The sequence below is a fragment of the Pungitius pungitius genome, chromosome 21, assembly GCF_949316345.1.
Source record: "Pungitius pungitius chromosome 21, fPunPun2.1, whole genome shotgun sequence".
NCBI classification, from domain to species: Eukaryota; Metazoa; Chordata; class Actinopteri; order Perciformes; family Gasterosteidae; genus Pungitius; species Pungitius pungitius.
This window is the reverse complement of record NC_084920.1, coordinates 14929822-14944890: the sequence shown is the minus strand read 5'-3', so window position 1 is coordinate 14944890 and position 15069 is coordinate 14929822. Positions and strand designations below refer to the sequence as shown.

Sequence of the window (15069 nt, the reverse complement as noted above, 5' to 3'; positions counted from 1 at the left end):
ACTCAACATATTGGTAGAATAATTTGTGTATAAAAAAAACGTATAAATGGCATAAATACATTTCAGTATTCTACTTGTTATATTATTAGTATTACAAGTATTTCCGGTTTGTGTTTTAAGGAGTTATTCCTTAAATTCACAAATCTAAAATAGTGCTAACTTTTTTAAATTTTATTTTATATTAACGTTAACATTGTTAGAATTTGGTGAAATCAAGATTTGTTGGATCTGCGTTGTCACATTTGTACGCGTGGTACTCGCTACACGCATTACGTTTCTTGTGCGTGATGACGTCTCACCACGTCGGTAGATCCCGCCTCCGAACACGTCACTTTCTCGTTCTCGCTGTCCTGTCAGCGTCGGGTTTTATGTTGAGTTGCAATTGAACCGGAGTAAAACGACTAAGAAAAGTACAAAAATGACCGAGCGGGTGAGTTTATTCGAAGCGAATATTAAAACGTACACTCACGAAGAACTCCCGGCACTGTGAACTGCACCCTAACGTGTACTTTGAGGACCGAACGCTGTCTTTTTTTAAACACGTATGTATGTAGCGAGTAGAATCAGGTGTCACTCCAAACTTCGTAGGCAGCCCGGAAGTAGAATGGAGCATCTTATGACCACTGCTAGCATGTAGCACTGTTAGCATTGTTACTCTGGGTTTCAACTGATTAAACCTCTTAACAGCTACAGGCACTAAATTGTATTATTGCCATTAGCTTTATGAAGTTGGACATGTTCCCACGGGAAGAAACGTCACAATTAGCTTTTAAAAGGTTTGACGTTAAATCACTCAATCAATGAAGGAAGGAAGCGTTGGCGGCTCGTGTATCTTTAAAAACCGGTTACTTGTTAAACTATTCTTGGTTGTTAGGTTTCATCTTTTTGTTGTTTTGTTGCCTTCTCTTGTAAATTCAAAGCAACACTTTCCTCTTCAGCACACTGACAAGAGAGTTGCTCTTGCATTCTGATCAATGCACAACTTTGATCCACGGCTCGCGTTTCAAACTGCAAATTGTTTTAGTGTTATTCAAATAATTACAAAAAATAAAGGTTTGTTGGGACCAGAGGAAGAAAACATGAATAAATATCAGGTCAGGTTGTGTGGCACCTGTTCGTCAACCATCTGTCCTACAGCAGCCGATCTAATGTGTCGATGACGTGTTTCATGTTTTTGAGAACATCTATAACACTCATTCATTCAAACTGGTTTAAATCCGAATCTACACACTGGGATATTCTGGTGGGGCAGACTATTTTGACTTGTTAGGATTACCAGCTCAGTAGACCAGGAGAGAAAACAAGTCGCACTTAGAAAATAGAATTGATCACCCGATTTTAATGCTCTCTCTTAACCCCTTTTAAGCCTTTCAAAAGCAATACCTTTTAAGGGGCCAAAAAAAAAACCTTGAATGGCTCATTTTCTACTTCCTAAAGTTGGAGTAGCAGCTTCAAAAATCACACCCTTCTGTGTCTTTTCAGATGATGCAAGCGGCTCGATGCCCAACGGACGAACTCTCGTTGACCAACTGCGCCGTCATCAATGAGAAGGAGCCCCAGTTCGAACAGTGAGTGGGAGGACCGGTGACATCTGAGGGTCACGCCACCTCTGCGCCACACTAAATCCCCTTTTTCCAAATTCTCATCTCTGCGCAGGCACGTTACCGTGCGCAACTTAGCCCGCACGTACGTGTTCACCTTGAAGAAGCACCCCAGCGTGAGCCCCGGGACCATCGCCTTCGGCCTGCCGCAGGTAGGCTTCAGTGTCACGAGTAGCGTCACGAGTAGCCAACAATTGTTCCTCAATGCGTTCTGTTCTTTCAAATAAGTGATGTATTTTCTTAACAACGTACTGGTGAACACATGCATGGTGTTGAATGTAGGCATCAGTTTTTACTTTTTTAGTCCCCAAAATTCCATTCAAAATGAAAATACCAGTATGTGAGGTGATATTTTTAATTCAAGATGTTCTCTAAGCGCTGTGTCGTGCTCTTTTCATCTTCTTTTTGTCTCAATCTGTCTGTTACTGCTCTTTTTTTCCTTGTTTTTTGCCTGCTCTTCCTCACTTGGGCAGCCCGCCACGGCACAAAGGTACTTCTGTAACCTCCTCGAGACGGTCTTATTTCTCCACAAGAATTACTCCGTGTTGTCCATTGACTGACTCATATTTGACGTGTCAAAAACGCAGCTTGTGCAACCAACCCCTTGAAGAACTGAGTGATGCATTTTATTGTTGTGACATAAGACCACGTTGCAGAGGAACGTTACGCTGATGTCTCCGAAGCATGTAGCTGTCCCTTGTTCTGATGTCTGTGTCCTTCTGGATTAACGTAGCGGTGACGTGTGACGAGAGGAACTAAATCTCTGTTCTTCCTCCATGCAGAGAAAGTGGGCCGGCCTATCGATTGGACAGGAAGTTAAAGGTACGCTTCACGTGTCAAGTGCACGACTAAACAAATCCCACAATGAATTGCTCCGACTCAAAGGTGCCGTCTGATACTTTTTTATTCCTCTGTGACATTAAGCCACTTTGACCGTGTTTTTAATGCACAAAATAATCACTTTTTTACCCTCAAGTGTATTATATTTCACTAATACACCTGTTTGCATGCAGCCCATCATGCTGTAATGTACCATCATTTGCAGATGCAAGAGCAACTTGCCAATTCATTTTATTTCTTCTATGGGAATATGTACAATAATTTTAGCAAAGAAAAGAAAACGGCGTGCGGTCCCTGCGAGCCGGACAGACTTCGGATTGTTCTACGATCGTTCGGAGCCTTTTTGTGATTTTCAGGACCACTCGCCGGTTTGTGAAGGCTGCACCCCGCGGGTTACCAGCTGTATGGGATGGTGGTGGGGGGCACGAGGGTGGTGTGGCTATTATCAAGGTGTCAGCCGAAGTGGGGGGGGGCACACGAGAGGCGGTGTAACAATGCGGCCGAGTGGTGTCACTGCACATCTGTCTGAGCCACTGGCCGGCGTCCAGAGAAAGACGAGAACTGTTCCTTTGATGAAATATTTTGATGCCTCCAAACGACGGGCCGCCATCAAAACGCTGTGTGCTCATCGGGGCTTAGACGAGGGAGTGAGAATATAATCCACTGAGTGAAAGAGCCGGGAGGCCGCCTTCGTCTTTCATGACAGTGTCTTTGAAAAAAAATTTTTTTTTTTTATACAGCCGTGAAGCAGCTTTTGTATCACTTGCTGATAAAATTCCAGATGACTTTGTCTTATCTCGAAACCTCACCGCCTATGTTGTATTTTTTACCTCTTTCCAGTAACAAACTACAAGTTTGACAAGTCCAAACAGTGTATAAGCAGCATGACGGTGGAGATTGACTTCCTGCAGAAGAAGTGTGTGGACAGCAACCCGTACAACTCCGACAGCATGGCCACAGAGTTCCTCCAGCACTTCAACAACCAGGCCTTCAGCGTGGGCCAGCAGGTGATCATGAGGGCTCCATCCAAGCCATCTGAGCTTCTCTTCCTGTTCATCTCATACGTTTACAAGGAAATGAATGAAAGAATGCAAAGTGTGTTCACAGTAGAAGCACCTTGCATTAATGTGCCTTCATTTCTTTGTGAATTTTACTCTAGACTCGTACAACTTTGTTCCATTTTTTGTTGTCATTGAGTGGTTTTTTTTTCTTCTCTTGTTCTAGGTTGTGTTTAGTTTCAGTGATAAGTTGTTTGGATTAGTAATAAAAGATATTGAGGCCATGGACCCGAGCATCCTGAAGGGAGAACAAGGCACTGGCAAGAAACCAAAGGTATCCGGCAGACGATTTTTGTGATGTTTAGTGCCATTAGAGGCTTTTATACATGAAAATCATTGATTTATTATTCAATTGTTTTTGTATATTTTAAAATTTATTTTTTATATTATTAAATATGTTTATGTGTGTGTGTATATATAAAATTCTCAACTCAATATTTTTTCCATACATTCATCCCATAGTTTGATTGAACCCAATGAATTCTGTGCTGTAGTCTGATGTCGATTGTCACCTGTATGGTTTCTCTCCTCAGATTGAGATTGGGTTGTTGCTGGGAAACAGTCAGGTGATTTTCGAGAAGTCAGAGACGTCATCCATGACTCTGATTGGTGAGTGTCATCAAAATAAAGTCATCCGCCTGCACCATCCGAGGTAGAGATCATTTCTAAAGAAAGATGAGCCTGCAGAACGAATCTCCTTAAAGCCACAAGGTGGCGCACTTTACTCATCTTTCTTTTCATTTGTCACGACATCCGTGTCCATCGGACGAGCAGGTTACCTCCATGTGACATATTCTACTTGTATGATTATTGCAATAAATCATTCAACCTGTCACTCAGGGACAAGGATTAAATCTTGACGTTACCAACAATATAACAACAACAATATATCAACTATTTAATTAAAACAAGACGAGCGAAACAGGTTTTTCAATGTATTTATTTTGTCTAATCTTTATTTATTGAATTAACATATTGTGACGATATGCTGCCTTTCTGTAAATCACCTCAAGCTTAACTTTTCCCGTGTTTTCTTCTTCTTCTTCTTTCTTTTTTTTTTTTTTTTTTGTTGCACCCTCCAGGGAAAGCCAAGACCAGGGAGTCCCGCCAGTCCATCATCAGCCCGGACTGGAACTTCGAGAGGATGGGCATTGGCGGCCTCGACAAGGAGTTCTCCGACATCTTCCGCAGAGCCTTCGCCTCGCGAGTCTTCCCCCCCGACATCGTGGAGCAGCTGGGTGAGTTTCTCTTTCCTTCTCTTTTTTTCTGATTTTTTCTTCTGATTTATAATAAGCAACCACTTGCCCGAGATTGACAAACACACACACTCGCCCCTCGAACCCGGCGCGCGCTGGTTAGCGCGGCTAAGCTAACTGGCGGCGCGGCGGGGGTCCGTCCGGAGACCTTTCAGCCGGGGTGTCGGCCAGCTGGCCGGCGTAATGAGATTGCCGGGCTGCGATAGCGCGTCCAGCGAAAGGTAGAGCTGTAATTGGCAGGCGTGGGGAGCCCCCCTGAGAGCAGGTGCTGACAGGTGTTTTCTCTTCTTTCTTTTTTTTCTTTGTGGTGCAGCAGAAGTCTGAGAGTTTCACCTCGTCTCCCCTTTGCTCCCAGAGGGTGAAGCAGGACAGACGGACGCTTCAGTGTTTTCTCTACCAACCACATTAGTTTATTTTTTTTCCTTTTTTTTCTGCAGCCTTGTTGAAGCCCCATATCCCCCCCCCCCCCCCACCCACCTACCTGCCATCCTTCAGCAGGCCCAAATGGCAGCTCAGATGGTTATCGTGGGCCTCTCAATTAGTCTGAGCCAAATGTCATTAAGCAGGTGCAAAAGGCCATTAAAAGACCTACAGTGTAAACCTGAGGTGGGGGGGGGGGGGTGCAGGCGCCACACTTGATCTTTACGGAGGAGAAGTAAAACAAACTGGCAGCAGAATGTTAGTTTATTTGAGTTTGCGTATGTATGTGTGAGCGCAGATACCATTTTGCCTTGTGTGAGCTCCTGCACCGGGTTTAACTTCTCTCCCTCTCCTCCCTGTGTGTGTTGTGTGTGTTTGTGTGTGTGTGTGTGTGCGCGCTCCTCCAGGCGGTAAGCATGTGAAGGGGATCCTGCTGTTCGGACCCCCGGGCTGCGGTAAGACCTTGATGGCGCGACAGATCGGCACGATGCTGAGGGCCCGCGAGCCCAAGATCGTCAACGGCCCCGAGATCCTAAACAAGTACGTCGGGGAGTCCGAGGCCAACGTCAGGAAGCTGTTTGCGGACGCGGAGGAGGAGCAGAAGAGGGTGAGCGGCGGAAGCACACACACACACACACACACACACACACACTTTATACATTCAAACAACTGCACTTCTGAACTTCATCGGGGACCCGGAACCTTTTCAGGAACTCGTACTGTTGGGTCTAGATTCAGTTTTGAGGGTCAGACGTGGTGCTCTCTGAAGGTACAGGGGCTTTGTGAGTGTCGTTATTTTAATTCGCCCACTCATTCCCAACTCATTTAGTGTTTTTGTTTGGATTGTTAGTTACTTTCTAAAAGCAGAAATTAATTACTCTCAAAGAAGATTCACGCTCAAAGTTTTCCTTCTCCAGTCGCTTCGTCCGGTTTGCATCTATAAGTAAAGTAAATTCAAAATGATTCAAGGAATATTTAGTACCAGGACTAGAAATGACCGGGAAGTCGTTAACTTTCAAGATGTTTTATTATGTAAAATAAAAACAACAAAAAGCCCAAACGGTGTTGCTGACTTAAGTCTGTTTTCATATTGACTCCCAGATGCGTCGCTCACACCTGCTTTGACTGCTTAACTTCTTAAAGTTTGTAAAATAAGAAAAACTAATTTCTCCAGGAGAGGAGAGATCTGCCCTTTAGCCAGACGTAGCTGTAATAACTGGTGAAGTTCTGGTGTGTGTGTGTGTGTGTGTGTGTGTGTGAGTGTGGACGTTTGTGCATTGAAACCCAGCAGTGATGGTCTGTTTGGATGGAGAGACACTAACGTTGAGCCTCACTCTTCACCACCTAATGAGGGGCTGGGCTGCCTTTGACCCCCCCCCCCCCCCCCCCCCCCCCCCACCCTCCAACTAGACCTCCCTCCCCACACACACACAAACCGTCCAGTGTGTAATAAGGACAGATCCACACCTGCTTTAAATGCTACGGCTGAGTCTGGCGGTCTGTAGATGGAGGGATAACCCCCCACCCTGCTGATCCCTCCCCTCTTTTCCATCTGGCTCTCAGTCAAGGGTCAGTGTTGGTTTTCGGGTGAGGATGAAAGATTAAACATCAGCTATGTCCTCGTCTTCATTATAGACACGGTTATATGTAGTAATACTGTCATTGTCTCTCTTATCCAAATGTACATGTCCCAGACTCTGAAATCTGCTTTAAGCTCCTAGTGTGTAAAGGACAATAGTGGACGACTCATATTTCTTTGCCCCCCCCCCCCCCACTCCCTTCTGCTTTCGCAGCTCGGCGCGAACAGCGGCCTCCACATCATCATATTGGACGAGATTGACGCCATCTGCAAGCAGCGCGGCAGCATGGCCGGCAGTACGGGGGTCCACGACACCGTGGTCAACCAGCTGCTGTCCAAGATCGACGGCGTGGAGCAGCTCAACAACATCCTGATCATAGGTGCTCCTACGGCCATAAACCCGCACAGGCTCTCCCCCGCTCTGGACTCATCCCCTCTCACTTGGTTTATCCCTCAGGTATGACCAACAGGCCCGACCTGATCGACGACGCCCTGCTGAGGCCGGGCAGGCTGGAGGTGAAGATGGAGATCGGTGAGAAAGTGTAGAAAGGCACCCGATTTTAAAACGAAGGTCTTTTTGTTTCAAGTGTCACACCCGCGTGTCCTCCTCCCTTCGCCCCCCCCCCCCCCCCCCCCCCAGGGTTACCGGATGAGAGGGGCCGCATCCAGATCCTCCACATCCACACCGGCAAGATGCGTCAGAACCAGCTGCTGGCCGCCGACGTGGACATCAAGGAGATGGCGGCGGAGACCAAGAACTACAGCGGCGCAGAGCTGGAGGGCCTGGTCAGGGCGGCGCAGTCCAACGCCATGAACCGACACATCAAGGTGCTGCCCCGACTCTCCCGGAAACACAACTCGGCCGACTTGTACACTGCTCAGTTACACACACAGACACACACAGACGCAGCAGCAGATATTGGAGGGTGATGATAAACGACAGACAAGGGCCTTACACACAGTGACGTTTCTCTTCACTCCTCCAAACACTTCTTCACTCCTCCTCCTCCTCCTCCTCCATCTCTCCATCTGACCTTTCTGCTCTGAGGGAGTACATTGTCTGCTGACACGTTGCGCAATCTAAACGTGCAATACATCATGTAATGGGTTTCATTAACAGAGATTTGGGAGGCGGGGGGGGGGGGAGGGGAACAAAAGCACCTCACGACCTGCTTGTCGTTCACGTTGCGTGTGTTTGTGTGTTTGTCGCAGGCCAGCAACACGTTGGAGGTGAACATCGAGACGGCCGAGAAGCTGCAGGTCAGCAGACTCGACTTCATGACCTCGCTGAATAACGACATCAAACCTGTAAGTTTTTGCTTGCAAGATTTAACTCTTTTTGGTGCTACTGCTGCCATCTCCTTTCATTGGAAATGCATAATATCTCTCTCTCTCTCTCTCTCATGTGCAGGCGTTCGGCACCAACCAGGAGGACTACGCCAGCTACATCATGAACGGGATAGTCCGGTGGGGCGACCCGGTGTCGGCGGTCCTGGAGGACGGGGAGCTGCTGGTGCAGCAGACGAAGAACAGCGAGCGCACGCCGCTGGTGTCTGTGCTCCTGGAGGGTAAGGACCCTCTCGCACGCACGCCAACCAGAGGCCACGCAGGCACACCATAAATGAGAAAAAAAAACTGCGAACAAAGCGGAAGGCCGTTGGTGATCAGTTCTCTTCTCCCCCCCCCCCCCCAGGTCCACCCAACAGTGGGAAAACGGCGCTGGCCGCTAAGATCTCGGAAGACTCCCAGTTCCCCTTCATCAAGATCTGCTCCCCCGACAACATGATCGGACACTCGGAGATCGCCAAGTGCCAAGCCATCAAAAAGGTAACTTCACAATGTAAAAAAAGGCTGTACCCTGCTGCTTTAAGCAGAGCTGAGGCTGATGGGAATAAAAATCTTACACACTTTTTAAACTACAGTCTGGAAGGCCTCCGTTCGGGTCCTCTTACCGCTCTTGGCCATAGTTAAATTATTTAAATGATTTTTAAATCCTCAAACCGCCACAAGGAACGTGACAACAACTAAATCACCAGGTGTTTACTTTTTTTTCTGCTCACCTGAACCAGTTTTGTACTAATTCCCCGTGGTATTTGACAGATATTTGAAGATGCCTACAAGTCCCAGCTGAGCTGCGTGGTCGTGGATGACATTGAGCGGTTGTTAGGTACGTCGCCGCAAGGAGGCGGGCAACGGGTTCAATTACATTTCAAAGACGTATTTTTTTAATTGAATGAGACGTTCAAGTTAAAATGCGGATGTTCCTGTAATCCCTCTCATCAGACTACGTCCCCATTGGCCCCCGCTTCTCCAACCTGGTGTTGCAAGCTCTGCTGGTGCTGCTGAAGAAGCCCCCCCCGAAGGTAACAAGCGCTTTTTTTTTTCTTTTCTTTCAATAATGGCGGTCCCAGAGTTTGCAGAAAGAGGGCAGCAGATCTTCTGCGAGTGCTGCGAGGAACCGTCGGAGGTCTGAGCGTGTGTGTGAGCGTGTGTGTGTGAGCGTGTGTGTGTGTGTGTGTGTGTGTGTGTGAGTGTGTGTGTGTTTATTAACGAGTGTTTTGGGCCTGGCCCCGTTGTGCTCTCATTGAATGGTGGTGGTAGGGACCCATTTCTCATAGTTTCTTTGGTTGTTGTGTGTGTGTGTGTGTGTGTGTGTGTGTGTGTCTGTTGTTGACGGGGGTTTGTGAATGAGAGCACAGCCCCACTATGTGGCTGCATGTGCATGAGAAGTGGCGCTGAATGCCTGGCTGCGGCGCTCCTTCTGGGGTTGTAAAGCGATGGGCCCAGCGGGGTGCCCGGGGGGGCCGGGTGGTGTTGGTGGTGGTGGGTCGGGGGGGGGACGCGGAGGAGAATGGGCTCTGTGAGAAGAGCAAGGACCTGGCAGCGCCGCCGCCTGTGTGGCACCTCATCTGCATGCAGCATCGCAACCCCCCACGCCATGGGGGGGCAGCCGGCAGCCATAATCCCCCTGTCTGCTCGCCACTCCTCTGCCTCTCCTGCCTTCGCCTTCTCCTCCTGGTCCTCCTCCAAGTTGTCGGCTTAGCGGCGCTACATTTCTTTTGGCTTCTCCTCTTTCTCCGCTGCCCGTTGTCTCCCGTGGTGCCGAGCTCTGTTCAGTTTGTCCCGTTATTTTCGGGTTCCAAAAAAAAAAAGAAAAAAAAAGCCCCGTCCAGCCTGGGAGGCGGAGCGGCGTTTCCTCGAGAGCTTCTACTGCGATATCAGTCATCTCGTATGTTGTATATAAGCCACGCTAGTTCAATAAATGAATAGTCCCATCATGAAGTACTTCACAAATTAATATTTTCTCATTGAATTAAAAACTTTATTTCAAAAGTGACCTGTATGTATCTGGATTGATGATTTTTGGAAAACGATGGCCGATTGACATCATAAACTGACTAAAAGTCCTTCCTCTGAACAAATGTCACATCCAATACATACTTGGAGTTGGATGTTATTTGACTCACTTCACCCAGTTTTCTGTGTGTCTGTGCCGTGGAATCAAAAAGCACAGAGTTCTTAATCCAGATGATGATGATGGTGGTGAGAAGAAAGCAGCTAAAGAACAGCAACAAATAAACAAGAAGGAACTTGCACCCTGAGGTCCCGTCTGCTTCTCCTTCAGGGCCGCAAGCTGCTGATCATCGGCACCACGAGTCGTAAAGACGTCCTGCAGGAAATGGAGATGTTGAATGCTTTCAGCACCACCATCCACATTCCCAACATCTCGAGGGGGGAGCAGCTGGTGGAGGCCCTGGAGGTACCACCCTCACCCCCCCCCCCCGCCACACACACACACACACCTGACATTCGCTTTACCGTGCGTTGCTTCTACGTGGACACACACACACACACACACACACACACGAGGCAGTTGAACTGTTCCCAAAGACATTTCCCTGGTTTGCATAATGAACTCTGAGGACTCCCCCCCCCCCCCCCCCCCCTCTGCGTCCCTGCAGCTACTTGGCAGTTTCCAGGAAGTGGAGCGGGCCGGCATAGCGAAAGCCGTGAAGGGCAAGAAACTGTGGATCGGGATAAAGAAGTTGCTGATGCTGATTGAAATGGCCGTGCAGGTGAGGAAGAGATCATTTGGGGTTGTTTTTTGAGCCGTTCTGTAAATAAAGAGCCGAACCTTTTGAACCTGTCAGGAAGCAGCTCTCCTGTGTCATTGTTTAAGTTCACGGCTCTGGTTCGGATGCCACATTTTTTTTTTTTTTTGTATATATATATATATATATATATTTAAAAATTCATCTCTGGAGGCGGTGGCGGGCTCGCGGCTGCAGAGAGTGACCCGAGTCTGACAGTTAATTTCTCGCCCTGACGGCGTGCCTGTGGTATGTCGATGGTGTGCACCTCCTGGTTGTTGGGGCTGGATGCTGTGTAATTGCTGTGGTATGCATAAATGCAGCCATGTCCTCCCCCACTCTGAGCCTGAAGAAGTATGAATCTGTGTTTGCCGAGACATGCTGCAAGCAGCCGCACACACACACTCTTTATCTCTTTTCCTCTCATTCCAACGTTTCAGCTCTCATGTCTTCACTCTGGTAGCTACAGGCAATTCCAGCCTGTAAGTTATTGCATAGGTTGCCATTAATTATAACCCCCCCCACCCTCTTTTCCACAATCCCTGCACGTGTGTGTGTGCGCTCACAAAGTGGAGCATGAACTCCAGGACCCGCTTCTCCAAACCCTCAGAATTTTAAAATTTAAATGAGCCGCTCGCACAAAGATTAAAGAACACTTTTACCCTGTGAATGAAGTAACTTTTAATGACATTACATGCACCGAGACGTATTCTGTTCTATTTAAAGATGGATCCTGGCTCCAGAGTTAGCAAGTTCCTGAGTCTGCTGGAGGATGAGGGAGCGTAAGTATTCTCCAGTGACACCACGCACACATCTGCATCCCACCAGTCCATCTAGTTTTTAATTTTCTAACTGTTTACATTTCGATTATTGCATCAGGTATGATTAATGATAGACATTTTGTCTTTGCCCTTTTCTTCCCCCTGCAGACTAGAGCTTTTTAGTTCCAGTGGAGCGACGTTGTAAAAGAAGAAGCATCCTTCAGCGGTAAGAAGGCTGTGATGGTGGTTTACAGTACTGCTTCCTGTCTGATGTCCATGGTTAACTTAAGATCTGTGTACTGTACCTGTCTGATGTCCATGGTTAACTTAAGATCTGTGTACTGTATTTGCATGTTAAAAATGGACCAAAGAGCACCAAAGGCTAAGCGAGCCTCGTTCTAATGTGTTTTAGCCTCTAATCTAAAATAAACCAGTGCCTGTCACAGAAATACTAGCTCACGTTTATGGAAAATGTGCTTTACTTGTTCTTTATGCCATATTCCTTTGCGAGGCTTTGCGTGTTTAACTCTATGGATGACTTTTTAATTTTGCGCACTATAATCACTGAAAACAATGAGAACAAACGCACAGCGCCATGGGGGGGGATTTCACAAAATAAGATTAGAAAGTTCCTCAGATAACTGGGGAAGCCATTGTCGTCTCCCCCCCCCCCCCCCCCCCCCCCCACCCCCCCCCCACATGTGGATAGTGGTTCCAGGAGACATTCCTCCTCTTCTTTTTTTTTTTTTTTTTTCTTTTTTAAAGTTATCCGGGTAATCCGGCTCTGCGAGAAGCTGGTCCCAGCAGGACGGGCGGCCCAAGGTGACAACGAACCAACACAAAACAACAACAACAACAACAAACAACTACTCTTCAGCAACTTCTCAAACCCGCAGCCGGAGGTTCGCCTCCTCTCATCCCCGCCTCCTGAGACGCGCCGAAGTGGTTAGCGCTGCCTAAAAATAGTCGACTACACAGGTGCTCTCCTGTGGCGGCACGTCTCCTCCTCCGCCCCCCCCCCCCCCAAGTGAGTTCCCATCCCCGAAGCTCCGTTCCTGCAGCAGGGCAGAACTTCCTCCTCAGCACCCTGGGGTACATGGAACTTCACACACGCAGAAGCGGCGCTGCGTTTTCCAGAAAAATAGTTCTGTAACCTCCATGTGACGCCCCAAGAATCACTTTGGGACGTTATATATAAATATATATTTATGTAAATTTACGATTTAGAGTCCTATCTACAGCATCTAGACGCTAATCTCAACACAGTCTGTTTATATCAGACACATTTGTTTTTTGTATTCTGATCATTCCAAAGCCTCCCCCCCTCTCCTCCCCCCCCGGCTACGTTTCTTCTTCTTAACACATCGTGTACTTGATCCGCTTTGACCTTGTCTTTTTGTATTTTATGAATAAATTAATTATATTACTACTAATAACAAACTCTTTTTTTATGTGAAAGGATGACGTGGCCTCAGACCCTCATGCTGCTCTGAAGAAGTGTTTTTACGCTACAGGACTACAGTAAAAATCAAATATAAATTTCTTCCACGGTTGTTTTAATAACCAAATGTTCCTGCACGGCGAGCTCATCGCTGTCTTTTATAATCATAATCCAACGTAATCATCCCGTAGTGAGGTGAAGCTGCTCAGACACACGCCGTTAACCTCCACAGCGTCTACTGCTGTTGCGCAATAATCCAAAGCCAGGGTTTAAAAAGTAGCTGCAGAACGCCGTGTGTTAACAGATTAATTCAATACACGATGTGACGTGTCAATGCGTCTCCTCATAGTGCGTCCTCTAAAATGCAACCACTGTGCAATTAACAGCCAATTCCCTAAATATAATCCATGTTTTTGTACTTTATTGTAAGTAAATCCCATTAAAACACCAAAACCACTTGTTGTCTCCCAATACAAATATGAAGTTTAAATTTTTCTATTCATCGACATTTAGTGCTGTAGTGAAGCTGCAGGACCGTCTATCTTTTCAAAATGAATTGTGTGCGCTCAAATTATTTAGTATAATAGTATAAGTCAATTTGTTCACAACAATAAATGTCCTTTAAATGCCTTTGAGTGTAAATGTAGGGTAGAGATTAGCGTATATGTGGACTAGATATGTAACTATATCATTTAATCTGAGCACTTCATGTGAGTGTGAAGATCTGGCTACAAAGCAAAAAAAACACCAGACAGTTTTGTTCTTCAAATATATATAATCTTAGTTCAGTCATACAGATATATACATTGTATAATAAATAATATTTATAAAAACAACATTTACGATTATAAAATAAAAAGGGAATTATTCACTTTAAAACATTTGTACAAAACTTTGGATATAGCGGGAGAAGTGAAGGGACTGAACATCGGGTGGTCCCAGGTGATGCTAAGCTAAGCTAACGGGGGGGGGGGGGGGGGGGGGCTCCGTCTGTGGTTGACTTCGGAGGAGCGGGTGAGGAGAGTGGAACCTCGCCCAGTTTGTTCCACCGCGGTAAACAGTCCGGTCCCTTTTCCATTCACTTGTGTGCCCACACATGCACACACACACACACACATGCACACACACACACACACACACACACACACACACACACACACACACAAATGGACGCACGTTGCACACATAAGTTATCTGGCTCTTGAGGAAGTTTCCGTGTTTTTTTCTGCTTAATGTTCATGAACTGGCGGCCTTTTAAAGAAAAATCAATTTACCTCAGTAATCGAAACTAGGATTTAAAAAAAAGGTGGAATTAAATTACAGAATTGTCCTTTAAATATCTGTAAAACCAGAAGCTGGTTTGTGGGTGTAGGGAAGGAAAGGATAAAGGAAGGGCGTGGAAGCCAATTTGGATGAAAGGTTTTCCTCTTCAACGCACCTGATGATTGTTAAATTTAAAAAAAAATTGATCTCCCTAGAATCCCTTTGCTCTTGAACCCAGAATTAAAATGAATAACGCTGAAGCTTGACTCGCGTCGTGGTGCATGAAAACGGCCTTGAACTTAAACGTGGGAGCGCGTTGCATCACGAGGGCGCAAAGCCGCCAAGAGTTTGACCGCATCAACAATGCTTCAGATGTTAAACCTCCAGGAGGCGGCTGAACGGAGACACAAACAGACACACACACACACACGCCTGTGTGGTTGTTGGTGGAATGGAGCATGCTTGTTCACACACATGCCGCATACCTCCAGCCCAATGGGGATATTTCAGTAATGCAGGACTATAAAAATCAAGACTGTAGCATATATATCTTCTCTGCGTTGACTAGTGCGGTCGAGTCACTGTGTGTGTGTGTGTGTGTGTGTGTGTGTGTGTGTGTGTGTGTGTGTGTGTGTGTGTGTGTGTGTGTGTGTGTGTGTGTGTGTGTGTGTGTGTGTGGGGGGGGGGGTTGGGGGGGGGGGGGGTCAGTAGTTTATATAGGAACGGGTCCTCTCAGTTCAGTAGTTACAAAGTGATGGG

At 46.8% G+C, this 15069-nt stretch overlaps 1 protein-coding gene across 3 annotated transcripts; it reads left to right on the top strand.

Moving 5' to 3' along the window:
- The first annotated feature begins 314 nt into the window (after nt 1-314).
- On the top strand, nt 315-12923 carry LOC119213121 (vesicle-fusing ATPase-like). Of its 3 annotated transcripts, none has more exons than XM_037464172.2 (22): nt 315-430; nt 1483-1568; nt 1657-1753; nt 2384-2423; nt 3282-3448; nt 3666-3773; nt 4033-4108; nt 4582-4737; nt 5583-5782; nt 6969-7134; nt 7212-7286; nt 7395-7582; nt 7967-8062; nt 8166-8322; nt 8448-8581; nt 8855-8921; nt 9038-9117; nt 10380-10514; nt 10717-10830; nt 11572-11627; nt 11775-11832; nt 12372-12923. In XM_037464172.2, exons 1-21 carry the CDS (start codon nt 419-421, stop codon nt 11809-11811), a joined length of 2247 nt encoding a protein of 748 aa, XP_037320069.2. In that variant the 5' UTR covers nt 315-418; the 3' UTR covers nt 11812-11832; nt 12372-12923. The 3 variants fall into 3 exon arrangements, with proteins under 3 accessions (XP_037320069.2, XP_037320070.2, XP_062416112.1); XM_037464173.2 differs by lacking the exon at nt 315-430 and adding an exon at nt 441-542; XM_062560128.1 differs by lacking the exons at nt 315-430; nt 1483-1568; nt 1657-1753 and adding an exon at nt 1799-2091.
- Nucleotides 12924-15069: the final 2146 nt, after the last annotated feature.